The sequence below is a fragment of the Phasianus colchicus genome, chromosome 3 (genome assembly GCF_987193195.1).
Source record: "Phasianus colchicus chromosome 3, bPhaCol1.hap1.1, whole genome shotgun sequence".
In the NCBI taxonomy this organism is placed as follows: Eukaryota; Metazoa; Chordata; class Aves; order Galliformes; family Phasianidae; genus Phasianus; species Phasianus colchicus.
Window position 1 is genome coordinate 48271946 of NC_143438.1, and position 22434 is coordinate 48294379.

At 34.3% G+C, this 22434-nt stretch overlaps 1 protein-coding gene across 4 annotated transcripts in view; it reads right to left on the reverse strand.

Moving 5' to 3' along the window:
• ROCK1 (Rho associated coiled-coil containing protein kinase 1) overlaps window positions 1-22434 on the reverse strand; it is an 81891-nt gene that overhangs the window by 14302 nt on the left and 45155 nt on the right. For all 4 annotated transcript variants that reach the window (XM_031612855.2, XM_031612857.2, XM_090137450.1 and 1 more), the window contains 16 exons: window positions 20198-20264; window positions 16121-16209; window positions 14565-14613; window positions 13922-14057; window positions 13191-13282; window positions 12811-13057; window positions 10991-11097; window positions 9748-9898; window positions 8644-8804; window positions 8218-8402; window positions 7460-7529; window positions 5945-6039; window positions 4064-4229; window positions 2415-2508; window positions 1156-1244; window positions 345-533 (listed from right to left, as the gene is read on the reverse strand). In XM_031612855.2, the coding sequence (XP_031468715.2) occupies window positions 345-533; window positions 1156-1244; window positions 2415-2508; window positions 4064-4229; window positions 5945-6039; window positions 7460-7529; window positions 8218-8402; window positions 8644-8804; window positions 9748-9898; window positions 10991-11097; window positions 12811-13057; window positions 13191-13282; window positions 13922-14057; window positions 14565-14613; window positions 16121-16209; window positions 20198-20264 (1987 nt within the window). The remainder of the gene's footprint in view (window positions 1-344; window positions 534-1155; window positions 1245-2414; window positions 2509-4063; window positions 4230-5944; window positions 6040-7459; window positions 7530-8217; window positions 8403-8643; window positions 8805-9747; window positions 9899-10990; window positions 11098-12810; window positions 13058-13190; window positions 13283-13921; window positions 14058-14564; window positions 14614-16120; window positions 16210-20197; window positions 20265-22434) is intronic.

Below are 22434 nucleotides of genomic sequence, written 5' to 3' on the forward strand. Positions count from 1 at the left end.
ATTATCATAAAAATGTTCCTAAAGTCTAGGAAAAAAGGCTAAATATAAAAAACAAAGCAGTACATTGAAGTAGAAAATGTTAATAGAACTTATAACAAAAAATTTAATCTTCCAGATAAAAACCATATGAATAATGTACTATGCAATGTTCAGTTTTCATAATGTACCAGTCACTTCCACAGTTACCGAGTGAGAAAGGAGAAATGAATGAGAACAACACAGCTGCACTAAAATTCTAGTCTAGTACATCAGGAACAGAACTCCTTTTCTCAAGTGCACTAGTAGCTGCATGTTTTCCCTGGGCAAAGACCTTCATAATGTGACAAAAATGAAGATCATTTTACCGCTTGCATTTCATTAAGCTCCTTCTGGTATTTCACTACCATCTGATTGAATTTCTCTTTTTCTTGATTAAGCTCCAGTTGTAGCTTTCGGTTTTCCTTGTCTTTCTTCCTCAAATCTTGCATGCTTGCTTTTTTTCTATCTATTTTAAAATCTTTTCTATTCATGATCTCAGCCAGTTTGTTGACAGCCTGTTACAAGAAACAGAAGATAAGTCAGAAAAGTTATATATGAAAGCACGGGTCACATAAACCTTCCAAGTTTATCTAGTTGGGGGATTAGCAAAAATGTGCAAGTCTTCATGATCTAAGAACAGAATGGGAGAGGTGTACTTCAATAAATCATTGTAATTAATTCCAAAACTGAAAACATATCCCTGGGGGTATATTAAAATGTGTACCTCAGTTACTGTATTTCTCACAGTGACACCCAATTCATATAGCAAAAATGGAGATAAGAGCTTAAAAAAGATAAATTCTCACCCCATTCCAACTTCTCCAATCATCTACACCTGTCTTTAATAAGTGTAGATTTCCCAAAACCACAGCAATGCAGTTGGTACAGAAAAACTTATCTCAAGCCCCCGAAAAATACTTCACCAGTATTAATGGTCCTTACTATCCTAGTAATAATTCTGAAAAGCCCTCATAATCAATTTTATTTCAACTCTAAATATCAGTACTATACATCATGATTAGCATTAAAGTAACAAATCCCAAGCACTAAGAGCTAGTTGCACAAAAAAAAAAAATGTTGAAATATATCTGATATGCAGCATCATTTTTACTTTATTCAGTTATGTAAGAGTTATACCTGTGTCTTCAGAGTTCTCTCAGTGTTGATACTCTTCTCATACTGCATTCTAATATTGTTAATTTCTTCTTCTTTTTTCATCTTATATTCTGTTAAAGTAAGATTCAACTTTGAGATTTTAGGACAAGGTAAGTATTCCTAAGCTTAATCACATAAAACTGTACCATTCTGTTTCCCCTTATTCCTATTGCATCACCTAAATAATGATAAATGTTACTGATCTGATAAATGTTACTGGTCTTGTGCTACTATTCCTATTTACTGAAGGCACCAAGATGAAAAACTATAAACAACCTATCTATCACACCTGCAGTCTCCTGATTTTTCTCAGGATTTCTAAGCATTTTATTGTTAAGAATTCCTCCATCAAAACTACAAGCACTTAATGAATAATTTTCAAATACTTAAAACTAACAAACATGACAAAACTAACATATATACATATAAACTGAAAACTTTCTCACCCAGTCCCTGCAAAATCCCTGCACTTACCGAAATGCAGAACAAAAGGAAAATATTCCTGCTTACATAGTGTTTAAAACAACACTGGCATCTCAACTGATAAGGTCTTTCCTCTTACACTTAACAGATACTAAAATGTATGTTCTGATTACACGTTCCTTGCTCAAATGCAGAATCACAAGCAACTTCAACAATGCATTTTCCACTTATCCTGAATACAAGGAATTAGAATGCAAATCCCCCTATAAGAGCATAATTCTAAATTAAAGGATGTCTTAAGGAAGATGAAATATCAATGCTGTCTTAATGTACCTTCCAGAGACAAAAACAAACACTTCATTAAGTACACTGCATGCAATGTGAAATGAGTGAAATACCACTTTCCCTTAACACTTTTCATGCATTCGAGTTAGGGCTGGTAGAAAGAGGTTGGACAGACAGGGTAAGGAAGAGCTGTACCAGGCAGGCATTCCTGATAATGCCTGCAGGAACTTGCATTCTAACTTGCTTTAAAAACTGAGGGAAGCAGGGGCAGCAGCTCACTTATTTCTGCCTGCTGAAGCTGAGGTTTTAATTGTTCTTAACAATAAAAAGGCAGCATATGGGAATGGAACAAATACGATAGAGAGTAGCAATTCACATGCAATTTCAGGATGATACATTTTCCATCAAGTCACTTCACCACTACGGAGGACATACAGGAATGCTTTTCCAATTTCCCCATTTTCATTTTCACACGTGCTTCAAATTCATTTGTCCTTCATTACAAGTGATTTAAAACTCCAAAGATGACATACCTTCTTCCTGTTTCTTCATTTTTTCACTGATCTCTGAATTTTCTTTTGTTATTAGATCAACATCTTTGGTTAACGTGCTGTTAGTTTCTTCCAGCTAAATGAAAACAAATACATTTTAAGACAGAGATCTTGCCATATTTATAAGATAATTTTCTTAAATATCCTTAATCTGTAACAGCCTTTTACTTGGGATGTCTTCAAGTGTGCATTAAAAAAACTGCTTACCTTTCAAAATTGAACTATAAAAAAGGTACATTTCCTCTAAGCTGCCTTGACATACCAGAAGGTTCTAGAATACAACTGGTCTCACAAAGCATCTTTTTAAAAATCCTCTTTACAAAACTGAAAATACTCTAGCATACAATTAAAAATTCAGTCAAAAATAGATTGCAGTCATTGAATGTGGTGGTTTACAATTAATTGTGTGGCACTTGAGAAAAAACAGTACCCAGAGGGCAGATCCAATGGATGTAGAAAGAAAAGCAGCAGATGATAGAAACCCAGCATTCAAGGCTACAGAAGATTCAATGAACCAGCTGCTAAATAACTGATGTTTATAATGAAAAATAGGCAACAATCAGTACAACAACAAAACTAAATTTTGTCTGAGTCAAAGTATATAGAGGTAAATATTCAAACAGGTTTGCAAAAAAAAAAAAAAAAAAAAACTGTAAAGGAAAACCATTATGCTTTGAATATGTTAACTGCCAGAAGGCACAATCAAGATCACTTTGCTAGCTACTTAACGAGTATACATTAAAAGCATTATCAGAGTATTTGAAACCAGCAAGAATACTGACACAAAGGTACTCTTTCTATGCCCTGCTGACACAGTCTAAACGTTTTTTAAAAAATTGTTCCATTTTGGAAAGTCAGAGCTCTTAAAAGGGCACAGATTGTAGGTGCAATTAACATCGCTTTCACTGCCTTATAGAGATCTAACATGTAGCAGTACTAACAGAAAACTGATCCAAGATGAACCATTACAGTCACTTTTCCAATCCCAGGACTCTTAAGAGCTTCTGCATACTGTCAAAGGGGAAAATGGTGACAGAATTGCAATGCTGTATAATATATATAGCATATATATATCTCTGTGTGTGTGTGTGCGTATATGCACAGACACACACACACAGATTACTATTTGAAAACTCGGTTACAGACATATATAAGCATGATATTAATACTCAACAGCTATGCTATAAAGTATCTTCAAAAACTGCAGGGGGAGTGACAAGGGGCTCTTTTAAATAAATGGTCTAGCAGAAGGAAAAATCTCAAGATTTCCATGTATATATACATATTTTTAAGATTAAGCAGTTTTACAGTAAGATCCTACAGTACACCATCTAAAGTTTTTCAAAAAATTTACATACATTGAGCAATGACAGGAATCAGCTGGAAAAAGCTTAATAACTGAATTATAGACATTGGCTTCATGTACAGTATGAGCTCATCTCAGATTCTCACCGTCTACATTTCTTTGTTAGTCCAGATGATGGGATTTAAATGTTTTAATTGTCTGAGCTCAAAACTCAGATACTTAAATAATCATTAATTATTCCCACAAGACATTACAAATTAAAATAAAAAGATTTTTCTTTCCAGTTGGATGATATATTTAGGTACTATTTAATCATGTAATTTACCCTTCTTATGATGCTGTCCTTATCCGTCATTTCTTGCCTATGTCGTGATGCTGCTTTTTTGCTCTCCTGACTCAATTCAAAATACTGCTCTTCAAGAAGTGCCCGTGCCAACTGTTCTGACTCAGCTTTGGTTTCAGCTAAATCCAGCTGTGTAGTGAGTGTTTCTCTGTAAAAAGGACATTCAGATTTTGCTTTTCTATGCAAAACGTTCCGTATTTTCAGGAAAAACAAACAAACACAAATTATACCATTCAGTCAGTTATCATTACCTTAGTTACCTAAAAACAAAAATTTGATTTTAAAACAAAACTGTGTGCATGTTATATTTTGATGAACAAAAAGCTACAGCAGTCAGCTTACTACAGTTCAATTACAATTTCAGTCATCCACAAAAAAACAATCTTTTGGAATTGAAGTTTCACGTTATCCTGTCTTTGAGAAATAAGAAATTTGAATTTCATCTACTCAGTCCTACCAATATTAGCTGATACTTCACACAGGATTACTGCTCATGTGCTCTCACCTGTTTGAGCAAGAAAACCACGTAACATTTCTGAAAATGTACTTAGTGGTTCCAAGGAGGTTTTGGCATGAAGAGTTGCAAATTCTGTCTGCCGCTTGACAAGCAGTTCAGCACGCAAGCTAAACTGTCTTGCTCTCACTTGGAGTACAGGCAGAGCACTCATATGCACTTGCAAGGAAACCTATGTCAAGCCAGTCTACTACCCAGGAGTCAAAGGTACCCAGCAACACGGGACACGGCTCACAATGTGGAGGAAAACAAAGGCAGCAATACGTTGCTGCAGTGTGGGCTTCAGAACAGAGGTCTTTCCTACACTACAAAATAAAATGTCATTTATGCTGTGAAGAAAGAATTGCTATGGAATCCACTGATGTGAAATAATGTAGCAGATGTGGGCCTCTACTGTAAAAAGGTAACTATCAAGATATATTTAGTTTGTCTTAAATCCCATATATAAACACAAAAAAGACATCTGTAACAAACACAAGATTGTGGTGTAGAGAGAGGGAATAAATCGAATCCATAAAAGCAGGTGATGGAAGAACTGAAGTCTCTCCTTCTCTGTTTTTTTGTTTGCTTGTTTTTAAGTTGGATACTATTCTTGACAACTTTGTTTAGATATGTATTCTACTCTTATATCGTATTTATTACCACATCCTTGCTTTCTTCCTTTCTTATCTGATTAAAACACATCACTTAAATTGCAAAAACATTCTCCCTTTAGATTGCTTAGAAATAATGACACTCGAGCGCAACAGGAGAAATTGTGTCATATGGATGAGGCTAAATCCCCTTCCTCAAATATTAAGTAAATTAATAAATTGGAAAAATAAGCTTAGAATAATTCTTTACTCATTTTCTAACTTTGAAGACAGTGTATCACAACTAACAAAATGTTGAATTAACACAGCGGGTTTAGTTTTAAGTAATCAGGGTACACTAAAGTCAGAATTTAAAGTATTTTCATTATCTTTTCCTTAAATTATTCTCTTGCAGATGGAAATATATTAAATACTAATGAGGATGGTGTAGTAATCAAATCAAAACAGTTTTACAAACAAAAGGACAAGTAGAGACTGGAATACTTTTTCCAAAATTTTACATCCTCTGAAATTCTTAGCAGTCAACACTCTTCTTCCAGCTGTTATGCTTCAAATCCATACAAATATAAATTGCCATATTTGTCTGTCAGCATAGGCAATATCGTGTGTATTTGCCATCTTGCAGAGCATTACAGAACAGTTCTGAAGCCTGTCTGCTTCGAAAGAACTAAATATTTCACATCTGATTCTAATCATCAGAAGTGAAAAACTTAGTATGGAATAACTTATGCCTATTGACAAAAACAATGGGCGTACTTCTCATTTTGCAATTCCTGCATTTTTCTTTGAGTTTCTTTATTCTTCTCATCAATTTCTTCCTTCAGTTCCTTAACCTGAGTTTTGTAAAGTGTCTGTAAAAGAAAGCATAAAAATAAAAGAATCATTATTCAAATTCCATACTATAATTCTTCATGGTTTTGGTACCTGGTTGGTTTTAATTTGTCAAACCAACAAATAACAGTACTACCTTTAATAATAATCTCCTCCACTCCTGCCCAGTATGCTCCCTTCCAGTTACTCTCGTATTGGGAAATGATGTGATAGGGTTAGTTTTCAGTTGTCTAGTCTGGCTTTCTACATAATTGTACAACCACATCCACTGACAAACTGGAAGGCTAGTGCTGGGGCAAGCAATCTTCTTGGAGACAATGGCACCAAAGTGCATCCTCTTTTAGCATCACTGCCCCAAAACATCAGTCAAAATGAAGCTTAATCCTGCCCTACACTTTAATCTGTTCTATTCTGTTTGTATCCATGCTTCTAGTCTGCAAATTTTATATACAGATTGATTTTGCCTTAACTAATCCAACAGAGGTCTTGTCTATGTGAACGACTTTTGTTCTTAATCACTCTATTAAAAACATCACTAATTCAGTAAGTTAAAATTTGATCTCCCAGAGCAAAGTACTTTGGCCAAGTTTTCAGAATGCATTAGCAGTATTTTGTTTAGACTGTAAGCTTGTGAAAAAAAAAAAAAACAGAACACCATACACTGGATTTCCCTATTGGCAGTGCATTATGTAGAAATGCACAAAAACCTGGAATGTATGATAAAATCACAGTGACATGCACTGTGGTAAACACCAACATTTTTTTACTGCTCCTCCAAGGAAGAACTGAATTTAAAGAGTCCTTCCAAAAGTAAAACATATCAGTGTGTAATCACAAATTATTTAAAGTTCTGGCATTACAGAAGTTCTCATTTTACTGTTTCTGTTCACAGAAATAGAACACACCAGACTCAATCCATGAAATACACATATTGGCTCCATGGGCTATACAATAAGGCTCTTCCATACTCTTTGGGGACTCAGGTGCAGAGATGCTATCTTTTTATAAAGATGAGGGAGAAGTGCCAGATACTACCAGATCTACGGTTTTTATACATATTTATAGTAGATCAATTATAAAGAATGTATTCCAGTAAATATTAAGATTTTGAGCTCTTTATGAAATTTGCACGTCAGAAAAATATCTCTATCAAGATAACAAAAGCTACTACTCCACTGAATAATTAAGATAATTGAGTCATTCATTACAACGTAACAGAAAATTTGACAAACGAGCAACTAAAAGAAAACATAAAACAGACTGAAACAACATATCAGTGTTCATTTTTATTGTTCATTTTTGCAATTCAAGTAGATTTTGTGAATTGCTGATTTATGTCAGGTTATTGCTGTTTACATTTTAAAACTTAAATACGCCTAACTATTTAACTATTCAATTTCACACAAAAATGTAGCATTCAAAATTCTTCGCAAAGCTTACCGAAAAATACTGCTCTGCTTCAAGCTGATCCTGAAGCTCACGCATTTGACCTTCATTTCCTCTGTATTGTCTTTGAAGGAAAAAAAATGGAAATTGTGTAAGAAGCCAGCTAATAACCAGTAACAAAGGCTAGTTCTAACCAGAATAGTAGCCTAAAATAATTTTATACTTGTGTACACATTATTTCATAGATGAAGAGTTTGCTTCATCCCAGTCTTGTGATTTAATTACATTCGTTCTTCTAAGTGAATAATGATGGCTTTAGCTATGCAAGCTAGAAGAAAAGTAGTATGCTAAACAGAAATATTGAGTGTTGAGTCTTACTTTCAGCTGAAGAAAGCTACGATAGAAGCATGATTAACAAGAAGCATCTTCAGTCAGATTAGGTGTATGGAAACAGGATATTAGGTAGATAAAGAGGAAAAAGTTGTTGACCTCTGTGCAATAAGATAAGTTCCATACTTATTTAATTAATAAGTACCATCACATTTGTTCCTTAAAGAAGTAAAATCTCAAAAAAGAGCATCTATGTCCTGATGTAAAACAACAAGCCAAGATTAACTCTGTATCACAGCTCATAACAAAAATATTCCAACACTGAAGGCTACATATAGAAATGATAACATGCAGCTAAAAATACTCTTTGTTTAGGAAAAAATGCGTATGCATCACAGAACATTTTTCATTAATAGGAATGAGTAAAACAGTACATGTATAATTAAACAATTTTTTCCACTTTACCTCAGATTTTCACTTACTTAGCAAGTTGAGCCAACTCAACTTCCAGTAATCTTTTTGCTTCCAATAACGTATTGATTTCTTGTTTCAGTTGCTTCTCAGAACCCTTCAAGTTATCTGCTTCAAAAGCTTGTGCCTTTAATTCATTCTGTGCCATTATTCGCTTATTTGTCTCTTGCTCTAGCTGAAGTGACAGATTCTTTACCTGAACAAGAAATTATTTCAGTTTAGAAATGTTTCTGAACAACCAGTTGCATACGGCTGAAAGCTTACTTTATGGATTACTCATCAAACTGTACTGCCTAAATGCTACACATGATACAATATATGAAAATATCCCTAAATTTCCAAGTATTTCAGTCCAAACATCTTATTTCTCATTGCAGCTATCCCTTCTTATTTTCTTATTTATACAGAAAATTCTTAGCAACGAACATTCGACTTACTTCATCCTCCAGTCTTTCCTTTTGCTGAAGAAGATGTTCCAGTTTCTGCTGAGACTGCTTCAGGTCAAAGTCTAGCATGGAACACTGTTTTTCAGCCTGAACTATTCGATTCTCTGCCTTTTCTCTTGCTGCTCTTTCTTCCTTTACTTTTTTTTCCATTTCTAAACAAGATTAAGGAAAGAAAAACAATGGAAATGAATATGTAGCATCTGCAAGAACCTTTTTATAAACACAGTCTTAAATACCCTAGTATTTTTCAGACCTATCTGTTCAGCTATTCAGGCTCTTCTGACATTAGATGAACTGGTTAGTGCATAAAAACTTCCTGGCTTTGTTGCAAGCAATATTTTTTTAAGAAATATTGATTTCAGTTTGCATTCAAAGCATCAGAATATTATCATGACAACTGAAAGTAAATAATGAAAGTGAAATCCAAAATGCAGGCTCTTGAAGTGATCACTATGAAATGTTATAAACAAAATTTAGTTTCCAAGAATGGATAGTACAGGGAAAGAAAGGATATGCTACCATTCAGATAAGCTTTATGAAAAGTTACAAACTACATGTGCAAATTCCAACAATCTTCACAAAGATTGTCAACTTATAGTCAACTGTGATAACATGAAACCTCTTTCATTCATGAACATATACGTACACAAAAAAACTCAAAGACTTTAGACAACCCTAACAGAACATCAGTATTTATAATAATGTTACACAGGAATGAATGCCCCAGGAGATCAGTCTTGATAATAAATTCTTTCAATTCCAGTTAACATTAGCCAACATTATAGGATTCAATGGAAGTTTAGAAGCCAAAAAGGTTCTGAATTGCAAAAGCAGTAAGTTATTAAAAACATTAAAAAGCAATACACTTTCTTACCATGCAGGTATCAGATTAAATCAGATTAAATCAGATTAAAGATTAAAGAAAATCTTTTAAAATTTGTTGTTTTCATTGTGCTTAATAATTCTGAACTCTTTGTTTTCACATCAGGGATTAAATACTTGTGTAAGAGTACCACATTATCAGACTGTGCATTTTAAGGTACTGTAATTCAAATAGTATGAGTTATCCATCCAAAACTTGCAAACTAGACTTACCGCACATTGCAACTGATTTTGCCTCCTCTATTGACTGATGTTTGTCAGTTAATCGAGCTTTAGTCACTTTGTGTTCATTTACTTCCTGTTCTAAGCGATCCTGTAAAGACTTGAGTTTGTAGTTCAAATCTATCTCCAAATTATTCTTTTCCTAAATATAAGAGAAAAAAAAAAGGAGCTATAATAATTCTATAGTATCTGAGGGAATATTTTCTCCTTTTTCTTTTTTAGTGTTATCTTGTTATGAAGGAATTATCAGTGTTCCACGCTTATAAAGAAAGGCAACAGACAAAAACTGTACTCTGTGCCCTGGAGAAAACTTCATTAATTTTATTTATTACTGTGTAAATTCATAACATAATGAAAACTCTCTATTTGTGTGATTAGAGTCACCTAAATTGGAAACATTTCTCAATCCCACTGACAACAGTAGAGCAGAAAGGAATTTTTATTACCCTCACCTGCATGCAATTATGTTATTTCATTATTAGGAGCCCCAGCGCCTAACCAGTAACTCACAAAACAAGCACAGCAGATGGGCACTGAGAGGCAAGATTGCCTTTCCATCACTACTTCATGTATTTCCAAGCGAGAAAGATCGCTTCTTACAGCTTCCCACATAGGTAATTATCTCTCTGTTTTATTTGGATAGGCCACTCAGTACTGCAAGTCTTTATCTGACATCAAAACAGAGAACTAACTACACAGGCCAACTGAAAACATGATGCAGGATTTACTGTTATTCTTCTTTACTAGTTTCTCTACCTTGGGGCAAAGACCAGAGGTGCTAGGGGAACGTGTTGCTGCCGTTCTCTGGGAAGGAAGAAAAAACTCAAATGGCTCAGCTCTAAGTTGACTAAAAAGGCCCAGCCAAATTAAAATCCAGTAAAAATCAGAAATTTAAATCACAGGTTTTACAAAATTTCAATTTGTAGATTTTTAGAAGGCAAGTTTCTGCAGCAGTGGTTAGGCAAACAGAACAAAAATTAGTTGCTATTGGCAGAAGCTCTGGATCCTTGACTGATTCATGACAAACATGAATTATACTCCTAAAGCTACAAGTGAGACCCATTTAAGGACTTGCGACACTTACCACTCTGATGAGACTATAAATTAGTTAGTACTAATTAGTCTATCTTTTTAACAGACTTATTTACAGCAAGGCCATAATAGTAACATTGCTAATTTGAAAATATGATCAAAGCTGTCAAAGAACATTAGCCTCAGCATCATTTTACCATACCTTTTCTGAATGATTAAGTCTATCTTGTGCTTGTTTTCTTTCTGCTTCCACTCTTTCAAGATTATTTTTAAGGTTTTTTAATTCTTCTTGTAAAGTTGTAATCCGAACTGTCAAAAAATAAGTATTGTTCAGTATTAATTACTAAACTTAAACTGATAATCTTTCCAACCTTCACTGATTTTTGGGACCATTAAACACTTCCAATTTCTTCATATACACAAACGCTACACACTGTAAAGGAAACTGACTTCATTAGTTACACTGTTAAAAGCAATTCCTAGGAAAAAAAAATCACATGCAAAACTTGGTATTTGCCTTCCATCACTCCCAATAGATATTTTGCAAAATTTCTTTCCATTAATGTTAATTCTGCTTGTGCCAAGCAACAAACACCTTTTCTGATGTTACCTCCAGTAATGCGTAAATAAGGCATATTAACAAAGACAACCTCACATGGTTGTCTGTATGTACATGCAGTACATATTCACCTAACTGACTAGAGCAATCTTCCAAGAATAGATTAAATATTTCTTCTTCTTAGCATCTACCACAAGACCCTATGTGGCATCAGAAGTTTATACACTGAATACCAATTAATAGTATGCATTTCTAGACTGCAGATTTTACACTAGCTCCTTTAAAACACATACATGACAAAATATTTTTAATTACTTTGTATTACAGTTAATACCTTAGATACAGTAAGGTAAGTAGGCAACCTCTCAGTTCAATTCCATCTGGCTACAGTGCAGAACATTTCACTTAATCTTTAAGTACAGGAAGAAAAGCATGAGATGGAAGAAAAGAACGTCTTCCTGAATGTTATCTTTCTGCATTCATTTGAAATGTGCCTTTAAAACAGCCATGTCAGTCTTTGAAATACACAAAGTTATTCACATATATTACCAGCAAATGTCTTATTGCATATACCTTATCCCTACACCTTTCAGAATAAAGGTCCCTTCCCTGCAAACCCTCAAGTTAGATGAAGTCAAAGAACACATTTATAAGTGCACAGAAGTCTTCAGCCATTTCTACTTTCTGCTTGCAATTAATATCAGGCTGCACAGACTACACTCCATAATTTGAGAGGAAATGCACACTAATTAAACTGAAGCGGCTTTTTAATACTTGAAGCACAGTAACTAGGCAGCATGATTCTTGGTATTTCTTAACTTGTACCAGAGAAAGAAAAGGTTGACCTTAAAAAACTAAAAAAGCCCTCAACACCTCTCTCCAGTCTACACAAGTAAGCAGAAGATTGTGCCTCATGGGAAATGATTCTCAATGCTGCCAGCAGATGAATTAAAATGGCAAGTCAGGAAGCAGGCTCTGCTAGCACAGTCACAATCATGACACAATATTATCTGAATAGTCTAGTACTAAGAATCACAAGTATAAATGGTAAAATGTTCCAAGCATTCAGATGTGTATTCCTAACTACATTTTTCATCTTACTTATGAAGTAATGTAGAAATGTAAGAAGAAAAACATAAATTTAACAACAAATTAAAAAGTGTGCCAACTTAGCTGTTGTGCCAAGATGGTAAAACGCAGTGTTGGGTCTTCTCCAGCACTACCACCTTTTCTTATTTTTTTACTGGTAATGACTTTTTGCCCCATAATCAGCGACTTCCCTCAGAATGTTCTTTTTGATATTCTCCCTCCTGATATTCTCCCTCCCAAGCACCACTCAGACACAATCAAATCTTCCTGAATTACTCTTTTAAATCACACTGTTTACATATTGGCTTTCCCCTTCTTCATGAAATTGTACTTCATAACCAGGCTTACAACTTCTATTTATAGACAAGATTTACCCTGTAGTTCTCCAATCATTTCAGATCCATGACTTCTGTCCCTTCGTTCTGATTCCAAAGCTGCTTGCAGTTGATAATAATCTTTCTCCACCTGCAGTTTTGCGCTTTCTAGAACTCTGCACCTTTCCTGCAGTTCTCTATTCAATGATTCTACTTGACTTAATGACTTGCTCATTTCTGTGTTTCCCTTTCTCAGTCTTACTGCTGTTTCCGATTCTGTCCGTAACAAATCATTGGCTTCTTCTAGCTGTGAGAGGAAAAATAAAAGAAGACTCTCAAACATGGAAATTTATTTTTTGTGAAAAATTTTGTTTTATATGAATGCATAATACTGCTCTTCAGATTTAAGAAATGATGAAGACATCAAACAAATGACATACTTGTTTTTGTAACTGTGTTATCTTCTCATTTGTAATTTGTGAATGCTGGCTGATTTTTTTCAAGTCTTCCATTTGATCTTTTAGCGTAGACACTAAAGAGAAATTACACCATTAATAAAGCAGATTAATAAAATTCTTCAGTTTTTATACAAAGACATTTGAACATACAAGTCCACTGACATTTAACTCTTTTGTTAGCCTTTTTCTTATCACAGAATAATAGAATGGCCTGGATTGAAAAGAACCACAATGATCATGTAGTTTCAACCCCCCTGCTATGTGCAGGGTGGCCAACCAGCAGACCAGGCTGCCCAGAGCCACATCCAGCCCGGCCTTGAATGCCTCCAGGGATGGGGCATCCACAACCTCCTTGGGCAACCTGTTCCAGTGCCTCACCATCCTCTGTGTGAAAAACTTCCTCCTAATATCTAACCTAAACCTCACGTCTCTTTAAAACCATTTCCCCCTTGTCCTATCACTATCCACCCTTGTAAACAGCTGTACATTTTTAGATCAAATTCCATGCCTGCAGCACATGCTGTAGAGAACAGAATTTGAAAATAAGAGAAAAATAACTTCCTGTTAAGACTCAAGAAAAAGCACTCAAAATTTGTGTTCCTTACTTTAAAGGATTCCTTTCAAAGTTCTGCAGCACTTAAGATGTTAACATTGTAAATTATTAAACACACCATCTACCTCATCTGTTTCAATGTTTGGACAATGTGACATACCTTCATTTTCCACATTCCGTCTCTTTTCACTCTCTTGTTCTATTTTTCTTTGGTAGTCGTTTATCTTATGCTGCAGTGCCATCTTTTCCTTCTCAATCTGAGACACTGTTAATTCTAGGTTCTTTCTTTGATTTCCCTAAAATTAAATCCATTGGAGTTTACATTTTAATAAATGATACCTAAAGCAGTATCTCTGCAAATAATTAGTCAAGGAAACTGATGCATTCATTTTGGGCTCCTTGAAAACGTTTTAGAAATCACAAATTTGCCAAATTACTAGAAAATTTTTTGTTAGCATGCTTACATGTAAGTAACCTTTAAACCAAATATTAAGATACAACATAAGGACTCAAGAGAAAATCTGCTGTATATTATTTTTTAGAATAATTGCTATTGATAAATGTCAAAAAACTGCAATGATCAAGTCTAAGTAAAACATTTAGCAGAGGAAACAATTCAAATCAGTGCATCAAGAAAAAAAAAGGTTTTGAAAGTGTGAACAAATAAATATATATCTTCCAATGGTATGTAATGAAATGAGATAATTTGGCCTCAAATTTAAACTGAGAAAAAACTTGAATTGTTGTAGTACTATCCATATTCTTCATCCAGCTAAGAATGCCTCAGTGAGAAAATACATTACCTCTTCATCCAGTTCTTTCATTATCTTGTCTAGCGTTATGTTTGAAGACCTAAAAATGAAATGATTAATGAGGATATATTATGTTTTTTTCAGTTAAAAAATTTCCAATCATCACTAAAGTGCTGCATTTCAATTAATTCTATTTTGTTGTATATTTAAAAAGCAAAGAAAACATTTAATCACTGCAAATGGTTCATAAAATATCTTAAGTATTTATCAATTTTGCTGCAGATTATATACATAAAACTTTAGGTATCATATTTTGTCCCTAGATCTGAAATGTAAAACAGTAAATACACAGAGTATCATTAAAATTGGAATATTCTCGTGAACTGCTAAGACTACCTCTAGTTTTCAGCTTCCCAGATAACTAAAATGTTTATTTCAACAGTAATCACCTCACTATCACATATAAAACGTTTAAGTAGTATTATTCAAAAGTCTCCGCTGAAATAACTTATTTGAACACAGTCAGAGAACAAAGTTAAGCACACTATAAAATTTTCAGTTAGCAGGCAAAAATCTGAACAAATACATTTTGGCAACTACTTATCCCTCTCTAGAGAGATAACAAGGAGGACTCAGACAAAGTCATCTGCCAGGTGCAGTAACAGTAAGGAGCTATCACAGCAACATATCCGATCAACTAAATCTATAGCAAACAACAGGGTTTTCTCAGAAAACACACTGTTGTGCTCTGAAAATTTCAGTAGTGCTGCAGTTACTGAATACATTTCAAGCAATATGTGTCCTATTTGCATAAAGCAATCAGAACAAGTGAACACTGAAGTGGTGTTTAAGTAAGAGACAAAGTCACACAGCATAGATTCACACAGGACCATTTTGGTTATCAGTTTCTATTTAAGTAGCTCGTACAGCTACAGAGTTTGGTCCTAAATCTCAAGCATTAATTCTTCCTATATCCTATGCATAGTGTAGCTTTCTGGCTTCACTCAGGCCTTCGGGAAAGGACTTTAAAAGGAAAAGCTAACTGAAAGAAAGCAGGTGGAATGACTCTGAGTAAAAATTTCTAGTTATTACAAAAGAATATTCCCACTTGTTTGATCTTAAGTGTGCAAATTTACACAGAGCTACTTCAACATAGCAGAAACAAGACCTTTGGAAAGAAAATCCTTGGTCTTACCTATTGGTCCCAGGAATTAAAATAAATGGGATTCTATAAAAATTACCATGTATTTAGATAGCAGAGACAATGTTAATAGTCTGATATATGGTATATCGAGTATTTTACTCTTCTCAAAAAATGTTCTTCATTCCATTAAAGCATCTTAATTCAGAAGAACTAGATAAACTCAAATAGACGAGTGTTCAGAAAATGTTTTAAATGAATGCCAATGAAAACAAAGGATTTCCTTCACACTATATTCAAGAAAACCGTTCAAATGTTGCTTTGGAATGATTTAAACCTGCACCTGGAACTCCCTTGTAGGAATACAGCACAATAATGTTATTCTGGTAATCCCTAAAGTAGTAATACAGAATTGAAGTGTTACATACATTAAATTTACATAAAGAAATCAAATTCAAAGTCTCACCTGCACTTTTGTTCCATTTCATCTTTCAGCTGCATTTCATTATGTAGTTGCTCTTCCAAATCATAGATCATCTTCTGCATATTTTCCATCTTTAAATATATATATTTGTACATGAAAGAACACGCATTAAATTCAAAAACTTAAAAAAGGAATTTCAGTATATTCAGAGCTACTTAACGCTATCACAGCTTACTCACTTTGAATTAAACACTGTTTTTAAGCTGATTTACTCTCTCCTTTCCTCCAAAATATCAAAGCTAATCACAAGAAAGAATATAAAATTATGCACATGAGTAAAATTTTAAGGCTGTGTATAGTTTCATGAAAATTCATGGGACAAAGTCAGGTTGTTTTCTGTATTTTTATTTTGTTAAACCTCAATTTCTTTTTCTAGTATAACCTACTAAATATATTTTGCAATGCATCTTCAGTTCTCACTTCAGGAAGCAGAACCAGGCCCATCAGTTATTAGCAGTGAGGGAAAATGCTCTTAAATATTAAGTCAAGAGATTTTTTTACAGATAGCCTTGTACTAGGGTTTGAAAATAGTAAAAAACTTCATATGTTAATACAGAATGGTAATTTGCATTTAGTGTTTGCCAGCAAAACAAATTCTTGAATTCATTCTTTCCATGCAGTCTCAAAATATCTGCCTTCTACTGGATGTCTGTGCACACTAATCTCACTCCAACATCGGCAAGATCCTCAATTAACAAGATGGTATCAGCTTCGAGGAAGCTCATTAAGTCAAGTCTGTGCTGATTCACTCTGAACTTTTCCACTGATCTTGTAAGGATTTCAGCCTTATTTAGCTTTCTCACATTTCTCTCAGCCTTTCTGAACAGCACAGAGAAAAACAACAGGCCTACTCTAGACTCTCTTCAAAGCAACACATGAAAGCAATTCTGACACTTGGCTGTCTTATTTCTTCTTTTAACTTCACAAACTCTGATAACTGCCCAACTCCCTCCTGCACAATCTTCCCAGAAAAAGGAGCAACACAACAGCTCCTCTGAGATGTCCACCTCTTCCACTTTTTCCCCCTCAAAACACACGTAAAAAACTAGAACTGCACACTAAGACCATAAAGAGAAGTTCTCCCTTCATTCTTGTTTCATAACAATAATAAATGTCCTCAAACAGTCCTCTATCCAGTCCTAAATTGAAGACACAGCATGATTTAACCATATTAAACAAGAAAGCTACCACTGAGATAATTTCTGTCTACTTGCAGGGAAGTGTTCCTCTTATTCCTGTTTTCAATCTTTACTCCTTTCTATTTCAGTAGGAAAAAAGCAAGGAGCCCACTTTGGTGTTCCCAAGAACCAGACACCCTTTCTCACTTCTTCATTTTTCTTCCATCCGTGCTCTGAAGTTTAAGCTTTCAGAGGAACACAGATATGGCAACAAGGGACTAACCAGAAACCACATATTTTATATATTCACTACTCCACATTCTATGTATTTACCTCTACCTACCAGAAAGCCTTGAGAGAACAAGGAAAAATTGGACGTTGTGTTGAGGGACATGGTTTAGTGAGAACTATTGGTCATAGGTGGATGATTGGACTGGATGATCTTGAAGGTCTTTTCCAACCTTGGTGATTCGGTGATTCTGTGAAACGCTGGAAGTAATAGACTTCTCAGCACCTACAGAGTAGCTTTGGTGAACTACGTACTGGTGTTGTATATGACATAGAACCATTTGGAAGAGAAAATGGTTGTAGGCAAAAACCATCGTCAACTCAGAGGAAGAAGGAAGGAGAACTAGTGCACAACACATTTATTCCACTGGTATTAACCACTGAGAAACAAAGCCAGACTATTTCAAGGCAAGCTCTCACTCAAGTCAAAAGGATCCAAAGAAACAAAAAAAAAGGATCAAGAAATTTTAAGATAATTGTCCATCTACTTCTTGGTAACTCATTTTACCACGTAGAGGAATTACATGCAATGGAGGAAGAACAGTTCTAAAGACTTCTGGCAACTGAAGCATTTCTGTACTGACTCCCTGTAGTTTGGACCTCTATTGCTTCTACTTACTTCTTTCTATCTCTGGATACTTTTATAGGAGCCTATCTAATCTTACTGAGCAGTCACATTACATTAGTACAAGATAACAGGCTTCAACAGCACTTTTGCACAGTCTGATATCAATAATCTAAATAATACCTTCAGAAAATCCTAGTTTATTGTAACTTAATATAAAAGCATTCCCTTGTGTCTTACTCTCTCTTTACAGCAGAGATGCCAAGAAAAATCCCTCTGAAGTTGCCATATTTTATTTATTTTTTAAACCACCAAAGCACTGTGCATCTGCTTTTGCCCCGTGAGCAATGAAGAAAATTGAAGATCCAGTGCAAAAATATTTGTTCATGTCCTTAATACCTGAACCACTGACAGAAGCTTAGGATAGCACTAAATCAAAGTAAATAATCAGATCTTAAAGTGGTTTGAAAATCAGCTAAAAAGATATTCAACTCCATTTTTCTCTGACTTCATAGTCTAATTTTGTGAAATTTTATATTCCTGATCTCTGGCATTCAGTCCCTCAGAGAAGATGCTCAGTACTATACCATAAATACAGATAGTTTACATTGTGTTATATTTCCAGAATTAATTATTGTGCTAACCATGTGTTAACATTACCGTTTTCATTGCAGCATGTAATGAAAGGAAAAACAGCTGAGAGAAAACTGTAGGATAAAAATACCCCGTAGTAAAGATTTAACATTCATTCAAACCTCTCTATCACCCATATCCTTCCAGAGCTTCCCCTCCCAGAACTGTTAAAATCACAAGACATTCCAATAGCCCTGGCAGACAGTGCTCTAGGAATCTTTAGCTAAATGGAGGTGTCACACGACAGAGTTTGCAAAGTCCATTTAACAACTACTTTTGAAGTCAACCCAAGCTCAAAGTACATCTTTAAGTATCTACAAATATGTGAAACTCTAGCTCTGTTTTTAATTTTGCCATACTAACAGTCACACGCTGATGAGAAAAACAAAATTTATGGAAGATAAAAGCATACATTAAAAAATCAAAACAGTTTAGTGCTTAATAAATTCATTTAGTCCAATAATATGAACTATTAGTTCCCTTGCCTTTTTAGGAGGTAATTGTTAGGAGGTAATACCATATATCACTAAAACATGTATATAACAAGTTTAAGAGAAAAGGGAACATGCATGAACATCACCTCAAAGGAAACGTGCTTCTCTTTGACTCTAAATGGAAATCATAATAGAACAAAGCACTAACAAAGTAAATCAATCAAAGCCAAGAAGAGTTATTTAGAGTCAATTATCATTTTTGTCAAAAAAAAAAAAAAAAAAAAAAAAAAAAAAAACTTGAAAAATATGAAATGGAATAGCCTACTTTATACCAAAACTTATACAGAATCCATGCCTGCCTTGCTCCTAAAACATCAGCTTATCTTCCTGGTAACCTGACTGCCAAGATGCTTAGGAAACAGTAACCAAAAGAGCTCCTGAACTTTTCTGCTCTTTTCTTCAGATAGGTCAGCTGCTATATAAACAAATGCAGCTTCTTGGTACCCTGAATCTCAAAAGCTTGTGGGGTACCCTTGAGAAGGAGCAGAACACCCAAGCTTGGAAATTTTATTCGAAAAAGAGAAGAACTCCTGCATTGCTACCTCATCTGCCACATCCCACTTATCCCACAGGAAGCTCCAGTGGGCTGCTGGAAAGCTCAAACTTCCTATCACAAGCATGTCTAGATGATACCCATAAAGCCAGTGTACAGCTGGAATAGATACTGCACTCTAAAAATACTGCACAAACACTTCAATATTTCAAAAGACAAACTCAGCAAATCTCACTTCACAAGAAGAGTATGCAGCTTCAACCATTTTATTCCCACTCATAAAAGTTAATGTTTTAGGAAGAATTGAAATTCAGTTTTCCCAACAAATTTAACAAGCACAGTTCAATGCCATGTATTGCTCTCCTCTATCTCAAAGCACTAAAACAGAGACATTTAGAAATCAGTTTATAAGCATACATGCAACAGACTCTCTGGGATACAACGAAAGTTAAAATCAGTGAGACATACCACACTTTTATCCATACTGGAGCCTGTTCTGTTATCATTGGAATTTTCTGCAGAGACAGATAAATACCTGCAACAACATTTTAAAAGTTATTTTAAGAATTGTTTAAAAGGAAAACGGAAAAATGGAATATAATCACACTAAAAATAGAACCCTCCAATTTTTTTTTGTCCCAAAATCTGGATAACCAAATAGTAACATAATCAGATTATTTATCATACTTCAAGATTTAAGCACATTTAATTGAGCAAAAAATAAACAACAAAAAAAAACCCCACACAATTAATTGTAAAAATTGGCTTCAAGTAGAAAGTTGCAGCAGAAGATCTCTTGAAAAGAGGATTTCTGCCAAGTATTAATACAACCACTTTTAAAAAAAAAAAAACTATTAAAAAAATCTTTGCTTTCCATGGTTACATACTCTGTCTGGCTTGCATCCCATAAATATTTATTCCAGTACTTATGAAACAAGTAGTAATGAAGCAAACTGCAGAGATCGTGTGTGCATAACTTCCAACAGAGTCATTAGAAGTTCCACACACAAAGTTGTTCTGGAGTGCTATTTCACAGAACTCTTTCCTAAAGATACCACAAATGTTATTTGCTGTGATTCTAAACAGTCAGGTAAATAAATACAAGTGACTGTCTGATAATTACTTCTGCATTTGGTGTGATATTCTTGGCCTGATAAGTGTTGTAGAGACACATGAAGAATTCCTTAACTATATCAGATTGTGTGAGGAATAAATCTCCAGCACATGAACTGTGGAAGATGGAAACATCATCTTTTTTTTTTTGTTCCACATGGATCAAAACCTCTTCAAACTATCAAGAAGGGTAACATCAAAGACATCTGCAAACCAGTCAAATTAAACATCAGGACTACTTACAGATAACCAAACGACAAAGAGAAAACATGATAGTTCCCTTTAAAAAGGGATCGAGTGTCTCAAGTTCAAGAAACTATCATAATTTGCACACCAGGGCTACTGAACAGCAAAAATATCATACTGAAGCACCAGAGAAGAGTAGGAATAACCTCAATCCAGAAAAGAACATGAAAGCTACAAATTGCTATAAACTGTTCTCAACTAGTATTCCAAAACCTGTGATATAGCTGAAGTTCAATAATAAAGAATCATGTTTTCTAGTTTGGAATCAATGAGATTACAGCTGTAGAAAATATTTTTTACTAAATACTTTATGACTTCCTTCAGTGACATAAGTCAGATCATCTACTTATATCCCCATTTCTTTTAACTCTAAGCATATGTCAAATATAACAAAACCAAAGAAAGTGGAAGATGCATGCAGTAAATACACAGTTTAATGTTTGAACTATTTTCAATACAAAAAGGGACTTAAAATTAGGATTATGGGTTTAGCAAGTACAAATGATCATTTCAGACTTTTCAAAACTGTCACAACAGAGTATTACAGGATTCTTATCAATTCCAGAAACTATTATATTCCAGTAAGTATACAACCTAACAATAGCACTTAGTGGAAGAGTTCTATCATGACAGTAAAACAATCTTTTAGTTCTCTGAATTCCTGGTACTGTCCCCACCCCAACAAGGAAAAGGGAAGAGAAGAACTTCAGTTATCAACAGCGATCAGTATGCTATTTAACCTTCTTGATAATATATTCCAAAGTCTTCCCACAAGTCAAAAATTAAGACACCTTTTTTTTCATTATAGACTGAAGTCAAAACAATAGGGAAAATTATTTGACTGTTGAACTCACGCAAACTGTCTGCAAAGCTTGTTTTTACTACATAGAAAAATCCAACTTGCCGCTGAGATGGAAAGAATTTCACCACAAGCTTGGAAAAGTGGTTCCTCTTCTATCCAAGGCTGAATAACAGATTTATTTTTCTTTAAAGCTTTCCTATCCTCAAATGCTATTAAAACTAACAGTTGCATTTCTCTGGCATGTTCTACTAGAAGACTTAGTCCATTTTAATTGTGACTAACATCCACGACAATAAAAAGCAGCACTCAAAGTAAGAAAAAATTAAAAGATTTTTTGAATGTAGATATAGCTATCTATAGAGCCTACAATAATAATGAATGTTAAAGTACAAATCAATGTAATTTCAACTGATGTCATTTAAAGTTTTGTAAGGAGCAGCAAAAACTGAAGCATAACTTTCTCACACTGCAGTTGAATACTTTGAATAACAAAAACTATCACAGATAACAGGGAAAAGAAAAATATTTTCTTTCTAGTGACCCA